Below are 13,840 nucleotides of genomic sequence, written 5' to 3' on the forward strand. Positions count from 1 at the left end.
ATGAATGTCTACCACATCTGTTTATAGTAATTATGAACATAATTAACATAAGAATTACAAATGAAATAATGACAAGCTGAGCAATGAGATATTATGCCATAATGGTCATATGTTGGAATTCTCACATTATAGCACACTAGAATTCACATACTCAAAGAAAGAAAGAAAATGCTAGATTTTTATCTGAATTAATGCTTCAAAACTTATCTGCCTGGGGCAGATGGACTTCTTGCTTTTATAGGAAGGTAACCTATTATTAAGAAAAGAACTAGTTGAAATTAAGATTTCTAGTCTCCAGCTTGGACTTTAAGACAGCTGTGATTATAGAAACCACTTTCTGTTGTACACTTATTCTGTGATTATACTTCTTGATTATTATATTGCGCTTTTTTTTTTTTTTAAATTGAAAGCTTTGCAGCAAAGTGTTTGCTTTGGAAGAGAGTCATGGATTCTTCCCATTTGAGAATTGGTTGATCTTTTCTAGAACTGTGAGCCAAAAGTCAATGAACAAACAAGGTAGTAATAGAAATACTGTGCTTTTATAAAATAAGAACATTGACAGATTAGCTTTTGCACAGTTTTCTTCATGCCTTTAATGTTTGGATGCTTTGAAAAGGAAATGTAAGCCGTTTCTGGGTTTTGAAAGCAGTAGTGCATTGTTTTGCTTTTTTAAATAGCGTTTTTCCCCCCCAAAGAGCATGTAATGGAAAAATCAGTAAGCATTTGTAAGTTGTATTTTTTTCTTCCTAGAGTTGTGTTGGATTTACAGGCATTTACATGTAGTCTCTGTCCAAATTGATCTAACTGAAATGTAATAAAGAGGAAGGTATGTGTGATTGCATCTGGTTATTCTGAATGCAGTTTTCTATAACAGCTAGAGAAAAGGTGAAAGGTGAGCTTTTATGAGAACTAAAATGATACTCCAGAAATCCGTTATTAAATTTAAAACATGTTAGAATGGCCGATTTTCACCCATTTAAAGTTCACTTGATGTTGTAATGTGCCCTGCCAAATGGCTTACTTCCTACCCTTGCACCCCTCTCTCTCTATTGAACCTGGCCACTTTTTGAAGATTTATGGAAAAATATTACCTTGTTCTCGTCTCAGTGATACCATGAGGTTTTCCACATTATTGGATTACTGGAGGATTGTGGCAGACCCCTTTATATCTGACATTCATTGCATGACAAGATTTTTCACACATGCCCTTCCCCCACCTAGGTCCAGCTTATTTTCACTCTGTCTTACCTATGGAATTTTTCTGAATTCTCCTCTTGGCGTGGGAGCGTGGGGCTGGGGCTGGGGGGGTGGGGAGGCCACCACCCATGCAGCTGTTTTTTGGTGAAGTGTTTTGCAGGGGAGTGCTCGACTAAACAAGGCCTCTTACCAAATTTGCCTCTAAGAGACTCTCTTCCTCTTCTTTTTCTCTACTAACTAATCTTATGCTTCCCTCTCCTCTACCATTTTGTCCCTTAACCAAGACCCATGCATACACTGTGTTATAACCCAGAGTGTCACTGCAGCTGGGGCTACAGTGTATGTCATGAACAATTATGCAGTTTATTGGCTACTTCATTCTGAACTTGCTCTTCATACTGCATGAGAGCTCCTTAACCAAGCTTCAGTGCCTTGAAATGCAACACAACCAAACACTCCCCCTTCCCCCAATAAAATAACCTTCTTTGCTGCATTATCTGCACTCCATTAAGGATCTGATCAGATGTTCAGATTGTCTGATGGACGCATTTAAAAGTGAAAAGGGGCTCCCTTGGGACTACTCAGGTGTATCTCCCTCCTGACCCTGATGGGGTGGAGGAGGATGAACTGTGGTCTGACCAAGGCGCATTAGCCCTTGCTTGTTTTCTGATTGATTCTTGGGCGCTGGGTGGGTGAGGAGCTGTGAAGCAGCTCAGGCTGAGATTGATTGCCTCAATTTCAAATTCCCACCTCCAAAATAGACTCTCAGATGTACACATAGGGAACCCCCTTCCCCCACACAATTTCTGGAGGTGGAGCAGGTGTCTAGGAGTCACCTGTAGCTACCAATCACAAGTGGTCCTTATCACAGTGATGCCCGCAGCACAACTCTTCTGCCGGGACACTCTCAAGCCCAGGGCAAGAGATTTTCTGTCTGTTGGTGTGGGTTGGGGTGTGTGTGTGGGGGGGGGGTGGAATTTCGGGGTATTGGGGCTGAGGAAGAGAAGCACAAGAACTTCCACTCATGGTTGGTCTGGAAGGCTGCTTAACAGCTGTGAGGACTCAAATAGGTTTGTTTTGCAAATTGTGGCAGTTGGGCTGGAGGTGAGATGGTGAATGTCTCATTGTTATGCTCTGCCAAAAAGGGAGCTCTTGATCCCTTCTGACCTTGACAGGACCTCCAAAATGTTCAGTCTGGCCCTGGAACAGGGAAATGCAGTTGGCTAGTCCGGATTCCTCCCCTTTTCTTGGAGGAGGGGCAGTTTGGGGGATATAAGCAAACCCCCCACCCCTGGCTGTCACCCTCCGCCAGCTGTAGGGTCCCTCGTGCCCACTTGCTGCCCCCATCCTGGGGCCCGAGCCCCCACCTCCACCATCCCTTTCGGTTTCTTCCCTCCAGCCTGTGCCTCTTCCCTCTCCCTCTCTCCCTCTCTCTCCCACTTTTCCTCCCTCTCGCGCTCCGTCTCACACGCACCCTCTGTTTATTTTCCTGCCTCCATCTGGGCCCTGCTGATATTGTAATCACCCTGATGCACGTTGGCTTCTCTCCTCTCCCTCCTGCGCTCACACACTCACTCACACACAATGTGCCATCCTGACAAGCCTTTTACTTCTGATAAGCTCCGATGTGTGTTTAATGAATACAAAGCCGCGGTCTGGGTGCCGCCTCGGCTGCGGCCGCCTCTCCTGCGCTCCTTTGCCAGAAGGTAATCTCCGTGAACGGGGAGGGGAGGCGAGCGGGGAGGAAGGAGGGGTGGGGGGGGGGGGTGGGGGGAGCGGGGAAGCTGCTTTTCTCTTTCCCTCTCTCCCTTTCCAAATGATTCAGAAGTCGATAAGACCAGGAGAAGTGAAGATGTAACATGTTATCTGTCGCTCCTCTTAGCGGGCGGAGAGAATTTACATTTAAAGATTAGCAGAGGGAGAAAGAGAAATCTGCCTTTTGTTGTGCGGGGTGAGAAGGAGGCATCAGTCCTGGCCTGGACGCTATCTCCCATCACCTCTGCTATCCAGACAGGACTCACCGAGGTGAGATTACTGGAGGGCCTTATCTTTAATTGGGTTTAGTTTTGCCAGTCTGAATAGGTTTAAAGAGACTCGATAAAGGGGGAACAATAGATTATTTATTGACTGAATGCTGAAGCCTTTAGATGAAGAGGGGGAGAGAAGAAGCTGCTTAACAACTTGATTAGTTTGTTTTAATTTTTATTTTAAGGTGAGCTTGTCTCTCTCCTGGTGCAGGGAAGGGCCATAGAACTTAGGGGAAATTGAATGACTGAAACGTCTTCTTTCCTCTTCACCCCCCACCCCTGCCCTTCTCAGCACCATCTCCCTTATTTTAACAGGAGTTTCATTTACCCCCTTGTGTTTCAGATTGATATACTGAGCAGAAAGGGTAGTGGCTTTTGGAATGGATCATCAGTGTTGGGTTTTGTGTGACTTGTTTTGAATGGGTGTTGAACTGATGCTAGCGGTGGTACTTGAATGAGTGAGAAAAGCAAATGTAGACTACTTTTAATATGCAGTTAGTCGATTTGATAGTATGGTCTCAACATGGTTTAGAGAAAAAAAAAATTCTGACGCCGTCAGGTAGATTTGTGTTTTGGATTTGAGACACGGAATTTTTTCCCTTGGAATGGGTTTAAAAAAAAGAGTAAAAAAATGTTTTATTGACTCATGAGTGTATTTCTAAAAATTATAGTGTCAACTTTGTAATGTTTTTAAAATGGATAAAAGTGAAAAAAAAAATTGTTTGCCTCGTACACATCATGGAGATAGGTGTTTCCATAGGTAAATAGGATCCAGTAACTAATAGCCTAATTAAAATTTGTTTAAAGCCTTGGGGGGGGGCATGTTTCCTTGTTGACAGCGGCAGATCGATTGGGTGAGACAATAGAGTCCCATTATTTCACTTCCATTGACTGAACATATTGACATTTCAGGTTTGCTGTTGCCTCAGTGAGCATGATGAAACACTGAAATTCACAGACCAACTGGTCAGAGTGGCACATATATTACTGTATGTCATTTCTGCCTTCAGGTTACCTTATCACCCAGGCAGAATGGGAACGGACAGCCTGGAATCCTTCAGAAGGGGTAGAGCTCTTTTGACTAAGAAACTGACAGGTAGCACATCTTAGGAGCACCTTTAATTTTACCCAGAATTGGATGTTACAGAGAAATATGGGGAGCACTTTTATTGAAAAATCTGAGAAGCATCCTAGCTATTAATCTTCACGTGCTACCTATAAGAATACCCATTTTCAAGATTTCCCTTTACCTCCTCCGGTGGTGTCTATATGGAGTGGTTGGTCACATCATTTAGGTGTTTGCCAGCGTGTGCTTGGGTGAGACTTGTTCTTTCCCAGTTCGGGGTACTCAAACATTAAAGCACCTGCTGAAGCTGTCTCTGATAAAAAGAATGTGTAAGGCCCCTTCCAAAAATAGAACCTGACTTTGACTTTTTTGTTTCTTGTTTTCTTTTGGTGGTTGGAAAATGAAGTTGGGATGTGTGTATTTTATGCCCATAGACATGCATAGACAGTAATATGTCAAAATAAACATGTGTATATTCCCAGCAGAGGCAGAGAAGATAGTAAGTATTGTCCTTAACTTCTTAGTGTAATCTTCCCTTTTGTACATTTTACATAGTCTTTGCATAATATAGCTAAATATTAGGGAGAATTGAGTCAAAGAAATTTGAGTCATACAAAAGTGAGTATGGGAAGAAAACCAGAAGGGACTTAACGTATTTTTTTTTAAAGTTTAATGAAAATATAAACATATGATGAATATGCTTTATACACAGCAATTGTTGCCATCAAGTAGGCAACTGATGCCCTTTGCAGTGTTTAGAACAAAACTAGTCCTTTATACCATTTTCATGAAAATGTTAGGTTTCTATTTGATCAGCAGGTGCTGTTGAGATGAAAGCCATGTGTAAATTTTCAGAAGGCCAAAAGTGTCAATTCAGAAAAGGAAAGTGATAAGAGAAAATGCAATCAGTTTTCCTGTTTTCAATTTGTGCAGGATTTGAAGAGCTGTTTTGTTAAACTGCTACATCTGCTCCAATATGAATATTGAACTACTTCCACTAAAAATAACAGCCTATAATTTGGAAGCTACTGCAGTCTTTTGTTAGTGTGAGTGGGTTATTTAAAAACAAAAAACAAAAAAAAAATAAAAAAAAATTAAAAAAGACAATTTTCTATTCTGACAATCTCTTGCTTAATGTGCATTTTCATTTGTTGGCACTTTTATCCTCAGCAGATAAATGGTATTATGCAATTAGGACCTCATCTTGTTTGACTATGAAAGAGGTTTCCATAGGTGACAATCCTGGTAATATAAAAAGGGTTCACACAAAGCAAAATTTATTTTTAAATAATCTATTTAAATATAGTTATTTAAAATGAGATAGCTATTCCTTGCATTCTCTAATACTATAATTTTTTAACTTACTGCTGACTATTATAACAAAGTTAACACTATTCTATTGCATAGTAAGCATCCTGTGATTTATTTTACCTTTAATATACCTGCAAATGTAAGTTTAAACTAATCGGGGATATTTTACCTAACAGGGCTTTCAGAATAATTTTTTTCATGCTTAAATAAAATGATTAAATTATGCTTGAGTGCCTGCATACAAAAGCTTCAGCTTCTATAGTACTGCTAATCAAATAAGTTTTATGGACAGGGAAAGCACCACGTTAGAGAAAAATTGGATGCATTTTACTAGTGACCTTTCTAGGAAAGACAAGTTCTTTGTAAATCATCTAGTATTAAGGAAGAAGAAAACTCTAACACATCTTAAATAATCATAATACAGATAATACTTCATCCCTTTAATAAGAAAATGAATGGCATTGCTATCTGTGTAAAACTGGGTATAGAGAATTAAGGGCAAAGGAAGACTGATGAAATTTGGATCAGGTTCAATATTGACTCTATCCACAATTGCTATTGGGTTGACTTGTGGCTATAGTAATTTGTCCAGGTTGAGACGTGATCACTGCTTAGGATCAATTGGAGGCTATGTAGCTTTGTGGCTTTACACTTGAATGGCCAGACACACTCTTCACAGCTAAACTCAGAGTATCTCCAGGATGGATTAAGGGGAGACAGACATTGGGACACAGGAGGAGAGTGGATATTAACAAACGTGATGTTTCTTCTGCACGACCAACTGAAAAGAAGAAGTGGTTTGAAGAACAGTACTGTGTGTGTGTACCTGTGATCCGTGTCTGTAACCAGCCAACAAATAATGCTTTTAAGCAACGTAATTTCCAGTTTGAAGCCAAATTGTGGCATATTGTGCTGGCATGTCTCTCAGAGACCCGGGCAGCCACGTGGGTGGATTCCCTGGTACAGCACCAAGTACTTTGCCACTTTCAAGAAATGACGCTGAATCCCAGATCGGTGTCAGAAAAGTTTATTTCACAGACACAGGCCCATCATTTTGGGATGTGATCTTCTAATGGGTTGTTTTGTGCTGGAGCCACATTCAGCGTTGAAGCCTCAGAACTTTATAATGCACCAACAGGGGTGGGGGGGGGAGCCTCTTGCAATGCCTTTCAAAATGTGCCTGCTTTAAAAAGTGATGTCCAGGCTCTGACATGAGAACCACTGATGCAGTAATGCCCCACGGTTGAGGTTTAAGGCACGAGACCCTCCTGTGAGGAAGGTTCAGACTGTCAGTGCTGCTGAGAGCCACTAACCTTTTTCATGGACTGCAAGAGACCAACTTTTAAAAATTCCCCTGCTTCGATAGTTCTAATTGAGATTACCTTATAATGCAGCCCATGAGGGAGTCAAGCAGGCATTCGTTTTATAGATTTCATATTGGTCAGGCTCCCTAAGGCAAATCACCCTTTGGGTGACTAGGGCCTTGAGAATATAGATCTTGTTGAATAAGCACACAAATGTAAAAATTTCCCATTTGTCCCGCAATCTCAGCATCTCCAAGTGCCTTAGGGAATGTGATTGACTAGATTCATTAATCTTTTAACAGCTGGGTCATAGACCACTTCTGAGTGCGCTCTGGGCTTTCAAGGGCTGCCCCCTAGTTGTTGGTCTTGGGAGAGAGAGGAGGAGCTGACAGATATTGGAGACCTACTATGAGCCTGGGGTCCACCCTCACATACATTGGCATCGCTGATTTCTAAGCAAATTATAAAGCAGCATTTCATTTCACTTCAGAGACTGGCTGTAGTTGGCCTTCTGGCTTGGCCTTTTGCCTCAATATGGAAAGCTGAGATCGCCTTGTGTCCCCAATTTAATTACCTACTTTGTTCCCGAGTTTGAATAATTAGAGGCTTATTTTCTGAATACCTACCTGGCTTAAATATTCTCCTTAGCAGCCATAAGCTGTGCATCCATTGTTTTCTTCTGCCCTTGCCCCAGCCTAGGAATCCCACTGGCTACCGCCCAACAGCCATCCTTGGACACGCCCAGAGTATGGCAGTCTGTATCCCTCAATACCTCCTAATCCAAGCTTTTCCATTACTAAATTCTATTCCCTCCTCTGAAACCACCTTCCTGCACTACACCGAAGCCATGAGGTATCAGACTGTTCCCTTTGTTGATCTCACTCGGCACTTTTTTTTTTTTTTAAAGATTTTATTTATTTATTTGACAGCAAGAGAGAGAGATCACAAGTAGGCAGAGAGGCAGGCAGAGAGAGAGAGAGAGGGAAGCAGGCTCCCTGCCGAGCAGAGAGCCCCATGTGGGACTCGATCCCAGGACCCTGAGATCATGACCTGAGCCGAAGGCAGCGGCTTAACCCACTGAGCCACCCAGGCGCCCTCACTCGGCACTCTTGAGTTGTCTTCTGCCTAGTGTCCTTCATCTCGGTTGGTCATCTGCATCTCCCAGTTCGGCCAAGGCCAACTTCCTGGTCTTTTTTTTACCTTTTAATTCCTGGTCATTTCTTAAGAGGAGAGGGATTCCACACAGTTGGAGCTTGCAGGTGTAATTACGTAATGTAAAAAGAAAGGACACGGTGTGTGTGTGTTCATTTCTCTGAGTAATGGGTAAACTGGGGTTCCCTTTCCAGTTCAGTCACTGTTTTGCTGTGTGGCCTGGGATGCATGCCACCCCTTAGGTGAATTCTTCCAAAGTGAAATGAAGGGCAGATTTCAGGGACCCTTAGGCTTCTCATCTCTCACATGTCTGAGTCTATGTGTGATGCTGGAAGTAGGCTTTTAAGAATTTCCCATGGTTAAGTGAATGAAAAAAAAAATCCTGAATTTTTAATTTGGGGGGTGAGGGGGTGGGGCGCTCCTGATCTCCATATGGCTGGGAAGTAGAACCATATAGAACATCATTATCTCCTTACTCTTCTCCATTATAAAGAAGTGACGTTGGGAACAGGGAGGCATTTTTTTTCCGCAGCCATCCTGGTGAACATACTGGTGACTGTCTGAAATTTTAGTTATTACTGTGCCTTTTTAGAAAGGTGAATGAAGAAGGTATGAGTGGGTTTATGCAGTGAGAAGGAACTGAGGATTTCAGGTTTTGCTCAAGGCAGATAGTTTTTATGCTTTCACCTCATGGCTGCTGGACAAGATGAACTTGTTGCTTGGGGGCAGGAGTGAGGGGCTGGAAGCTAATGCTTGGTGGTGATTGGTTGTGCTTCCTGGGCATTCACTAGAAGGTTTGGACCCAAGTCACTTGGAAATTTAGAAAATGGCCTCTTTAAACCATTTTTTGGAGAGAACCGGGTAAGTAACAGCTTATTTAAATGAACAAGGACACATTATGGTTTGGTGAGGAATCAGTTCTTAAGAAAGAAAGACTGAAATTATCCTATTGCATCATCTGAAGACATAGTCTGCTATTGGTTTTAAAAGCCCAGTTATTACCAGTAACACTTTGATTTCCTACTTTAGTTTGTACATAATTTAGACATTATGGGAAGTTTAATCTTAATTTGTGAAATTGATAATAATGACTAGAGCTGGACTTTCTTACTTAGAGGCTGCGGCATCCTTATACTTCTGATTTGACCAAGAAAGCACCTTGGCATCATCCAAGATAGCAGTAGGAACTTCTTCTGTTTACTAGGACTATCTGCAATTGGCAGGACTGGGAAGTAATGCTATTTTCATCTGTCATTAGAAATGGAAGCCACAGGAACTACTATTGCTTCATAGGTTGTAGAAGATTTGTGCATTGGCATTCAAGGTTCAGTGAGAGGCCAGACTGAAGTGGTTTCTGTTTGTTTGTTGCCACCAAAGGGAATGTCTTCAAAGTACGTAGGTGGTGAACTCTTCGTTGGTACCAAACTTGATGGGGTTGAATGTTGCATCAGCGAATTCAGAGAGATCCCATGAGCTGTAATGGCAGTTTGTCTAAAGAAGCCCAAGAGCTAGGTGGTGGGCACTAACCACATGAGAGGAAACGACGCCAGAGCAGTGATGAGCTAGAGGCGGTGGGCCGAGCACTTGGGGAGAAAACTAGCTGTATGGTGCTGTTCTAAAGAGTGCTTGGGAAGTCCCTTCCACTAGACATTTTGGAGAGCACCCCTGGTGATACTCAAGGAGGAGGTCTGAGAGATACTAGGAAAGCAGAGAGGGAATGGTACCTGCAGATGCTGGTGTGGAGTTGGGGGCAGGGAACCAGGGCAGTGGCATTGACAAGGGCATTTCAAATGCATGTCCCATGGCAAAGAGAATATCAGTGGTTGGAAAGTCATGCCCCAGTGGATGTCACAAGCATGGTGCAAGCTGTGCTGTAAAGACAAAGTCTTAGAAAGTGGGTTGGCCTCTGTGGATTAAAACTTGCTGTACTCTACTCCTTCCCCTAACCTCAAGATCTGGGAAGATGTGAGCTGTAAGACAGGTCATGAAAGACTGCTAGTTTATTTTCTGAATCTATGCATATGTTATGTACACAGTGATGAGCAAACACAGCTGGGAAGAACAGCAGATGATATTGGGACTGGAACTGTGATGTTTATCAGACTGACATAGTAATCCTTCTTTCCCGTGAAAGTGTTCAAGTGACTATTAGGATTCTGTAACTTTTATCATGTGTCACACAAGTATTCTCTCCCACCTAACCCCTTTGCCTACCTGTCACACGTTTTCGCTCTCCTCTCTAGCTAGATTTATTTAGAGATGAGATCCACATTTGACCTCTGATGGGAGACAAATGTGGACAATGAATTCTCATCCCTTTGTTTATATAAGGACAGGTAGGTCTGTTCAGGTCTAAATGTAAGGTAAATGTAATCAGTCTGCACTGAGTTGTCCAAGGCAAGCTTTGAGTTGGCTAGGGGGAGCGGGTATAAAATATCAGGGAAAAATATAAATGAAAAACAGTAAAATGAACAACCCATTAAACCTGATTTTCCTATTTTTAAGAAAAGTATATGCTTTTGAGATAGTCCTAGTAATGACCCTTTTTTGAATATCTGAAAGAAAAATATTTACTCTTGGCTGTCCATCAGTAGTAAATTAATAAATTGATAAATATTTAATGAATGCCTACTATGTGTAGAGCCTCTTGTTAAGAGGGAGATGCAGACTACATACACGTAGGTTTGCATACACATACACTGTATATGTTTAGCAGGTATTCATGTAATTCAGTGTGTACTTAATTCCCACTGAATGATAAACCCCCTAAGGACGAATAAAATTGCTACATACGTTAGGGAGGCTTAATGGCTTAACCGTTTAAATGGTATAGTAAATGAGATTTTAGAGTGGGGAGTGAGTGGTAATTCAGCTTGTCTTAAGACAGAATTGATCAAAGTAAAGTTATTGTTTGGGCTTGTGGGCAGTTATAAAGTAGGAATGTGGATGCAGAAAGCCAGACGTGGAAGGGGTTTTTGGAGGACTATAGGGGTGGAGTGAGTGGGGTTGGAGAGAGAGTAAATTGAAGAATGTGGCTCTATCGAAGAGGACCCATGGGTGATTATTGGCAAATAAGCAGAAAGTACCTAAGTGTCTTGAATACAAAGCATTTCGATTTAAGCTTTATCTTCTGAGGAGGCCAGAAGTTTTTAAAACTTGTCCTATGGGACCCCTCAGGGTAGGACTGGGCATGAAGGGTGCCTGGCCTGGGCTGTCACCTTTTCATTGGCACTGGGAAACCAGAATGGTTCTGCTTTAATGACAAATTGCTTTATATATTAGATTTTCTAGCTAGGCTTCTTTTGGACGAAAGATGCCATGGTGAAATAGATCTCAATAAATCCAAAGTAAAAACAACAACAACAAAAAATTGTGCTAGACAAGGGGAAACCATGGACCCAATTAAAGTCCTGTTTCCCGAGAGCTGGTTTGATTGTGCTCAGTCAGATGGGTGGGAATGGGGGGCCGACTGGAGGCCAAGGCCAAGCAGGAAGCTTGTGGCTGCTGCTAAGACTTTTTAGCTACTGCTTCAGGATGACCAGGATTGGGTTTGCAGAAGGGCAAGGAAGAGGCGAATATGATGCACTGCGGAGGAATAATAATTAGAACTTGGATACAGGGGTGAGTTTCGGGTAGCAGAGTTGACAACTTGGATTGTGTGTCCAGTGCACTTGGCTTGCCAGAATATTTTAAATTATTTTTAAAAGATTTGTTTATGTATTTGAGCGAGAGAGAGAAAACTTGTGAGTTCACATGGGGAGGGGCAGAGAGAGAATCTCAAGCAGACTCCCCACTGAGCGCTGAGCCTGATGTCAAGCTCCCTCCCACTACCTTGAGATGAAGATCCAAGCAGAAATCAAGACTTGGATGCTTAACCCACTGAGAAACCCAGGCACCCCTAGCTTGCCAGAATTTAGAATCACTTTGGAGGTTTCAGGAGCAGCTTCCCTACTCCACATAGACTTAGAGTCTCATTTGACTCCAGAAAGAGGTCTCAGGGCCTGTTCGTACATCCCTGCCCCAGGATTCCTGTGGTCTGTAGCCACTTTTGGAATATGGTGATAGGGCTGTCAAGTGGTAGGTTTTCTTTAAAGAGTAGCTATTGCATTGAGGATTTTTATTACTCTCTCTGGGATGTGGCTCCCTTATGTGCTTCTGCTTCTTGCATAGAATTTTAACCTGTTCTGAGATTCCTTCTTTTTTTTGTAGGTACCTCTAGGCCAGGGTGGGGGGAATAAAAAGTGGTCAGGTGGGCTGGGTCTGACCCTTAACTTTCTGCCGGAGCAGCCTACCTATTTTACCTTTTTTAGACACTGAGATTTTATTTACAGGATAATTTATGAAATTTCATTCAATCCTAACGTAATGTAGAGGAGAGAAGGCAGGGAACAGAGAGTCAGGAGTCAGGAGGAGTTAATGAAAGAGCTGATGTGTGCTTATAAACCAGGATGTCCCAGAGCCAGAAACAACAACAAAAATCTACCAGTTTGGGGACTTTTAGGTCTGCTTCATTTAGATAGCATTATTTCAGGGTGTTTCACCTTGTTTTGTCCAGTTTCATTTAATTTGTAAAAACACTGGTGGTTCTTTTTTTTTTTTTTTAAAGATTTTATTTTTTATTTATTTGACAGAGAGAGATCACAAGTAGATAGAGAGGCAGGCAGAGAGAGAGAGAGAGGGAAGCAGGCTCCCTGCTGAGCAGAGAGCCCGATGTGGGACTCGATCCCAGGACCCCGAGATCATGACCTGAGCCGAAGGCAGCGGCTTAACCCACTGAGCCACCCAGGCACCCCAACACTGGTGGTTCTTTTTCACTTGATTGATTGATTGATTGGGGCGGGGCAGAAGGAGAGGGTGAGAATCTTTTTTTTTTTTTTTCCCCTTTAAAGATTTAATTAATTATTTAGAGAGAGGGAGAAAACAGACTCCCTGGACCAACAGGGAGCCCAATACTTGCTTGATCTCAGGACCCTGAGATCATGACCTGAGCTGAAATCAGAACAGAGTCAGAGGCCTAACTGACTGAGCCACCCAGGTGACTCCCAACCCCTTCCCCCCCCTTTTTTTTTTCCTGTTTTTACTTTTTGAACTTAGACCAAATCTGGAGTTTGTGGTTTTGTTATAAAATCTGTCAGAATGGAATGTTTTAAGACTGTTTTCCTCTGTTGTCAATTGTGCTTGATAAGAATTACTCATAGGCAGTCAAAAAAGGACCTCAGCATAAAAATCCATCTATAGTGTTTAAAAGAATGAGAGCGATTTATATATGTTGATGTGAAATTATTCCTGAGATATATGGTGAAATTGGGAGAAGCGGGGAGCAGAACAATGTGTACAGTATGCTACATTTGTCTAGAAAAATATGCATATACTTGTACTTGTGAAGATAGGTGCAAGCATCTGACCATAATAGTTACTTTGGGGAAGAAAGTGGGGGCTGGGCCTTGGTGGTTGGAAGGAGACTTGTATGACCCCTTGGTCCTCTGAGCGTTTTTGCAAATCTTGTACCTGTTTCACTTACTGTAAAGTTAGAGACTGTAGCATCAGGCTGGAAATGACTGGTTCTGGGACTCTGCCTTTTGTGGGGGGGCAGAGTGATGCTTCTGTCTTCCCTGCCAAAGGCAGTGTGGAGTGTAGAGGGGAAGGGGCCTAACTCCCCTCTCAAGTATTGTACTACTTGTTGAACCTGCTTCTACTCCCCCTGTTCATCTGGAAATAATTCTCCTCTGGATAATCCTGGCATGACCTCATAAGGCTGTCATGAGAATTCCACGAGGTGATAT

At 42.4% G+C, this 13,840-nt stretch overlaps 1 protein-coding gene across 1 annotated transcript in view; it reads left to right on the forward strand.

The window, feature by feature from the left end:
* Window positions 1-2,734: 2,734 nt before the first annotated feature.
* Window positions 2,735-13,840, forward strand: part of RUNX1T1 (RUNX1 partner transcriptional co-repressor 1) — a 132,819-nt gene continuing 121,713 nt past the window's right edge. Inside the window, 2 exon segments of the mRNA XM_046023573.1 lie at window positions 2,735-2,877; window positions 2,879-2,903. Of these exon segments, the coding sequence (XP_045879529.1) occupies window positions 2,782-2,877; window positions 2,879-2,903 (121 nt within the window). The 5' untranslated portion in view covers window positions 2,735-2,781.

Source organism: Meles meles, chromosome 1 (genome assembly GCF_922984935.1).
Source record: "Meles meles chromosome 1, mMelMel3.1 paternal haplotype, whole genome shotgun sequence".
NCBI classification, from domain to species: Eukaryota; Metazoa; Chordata; class Mammalia; order Carnivora; family Mustelidae; genus Meles; species Meles meles.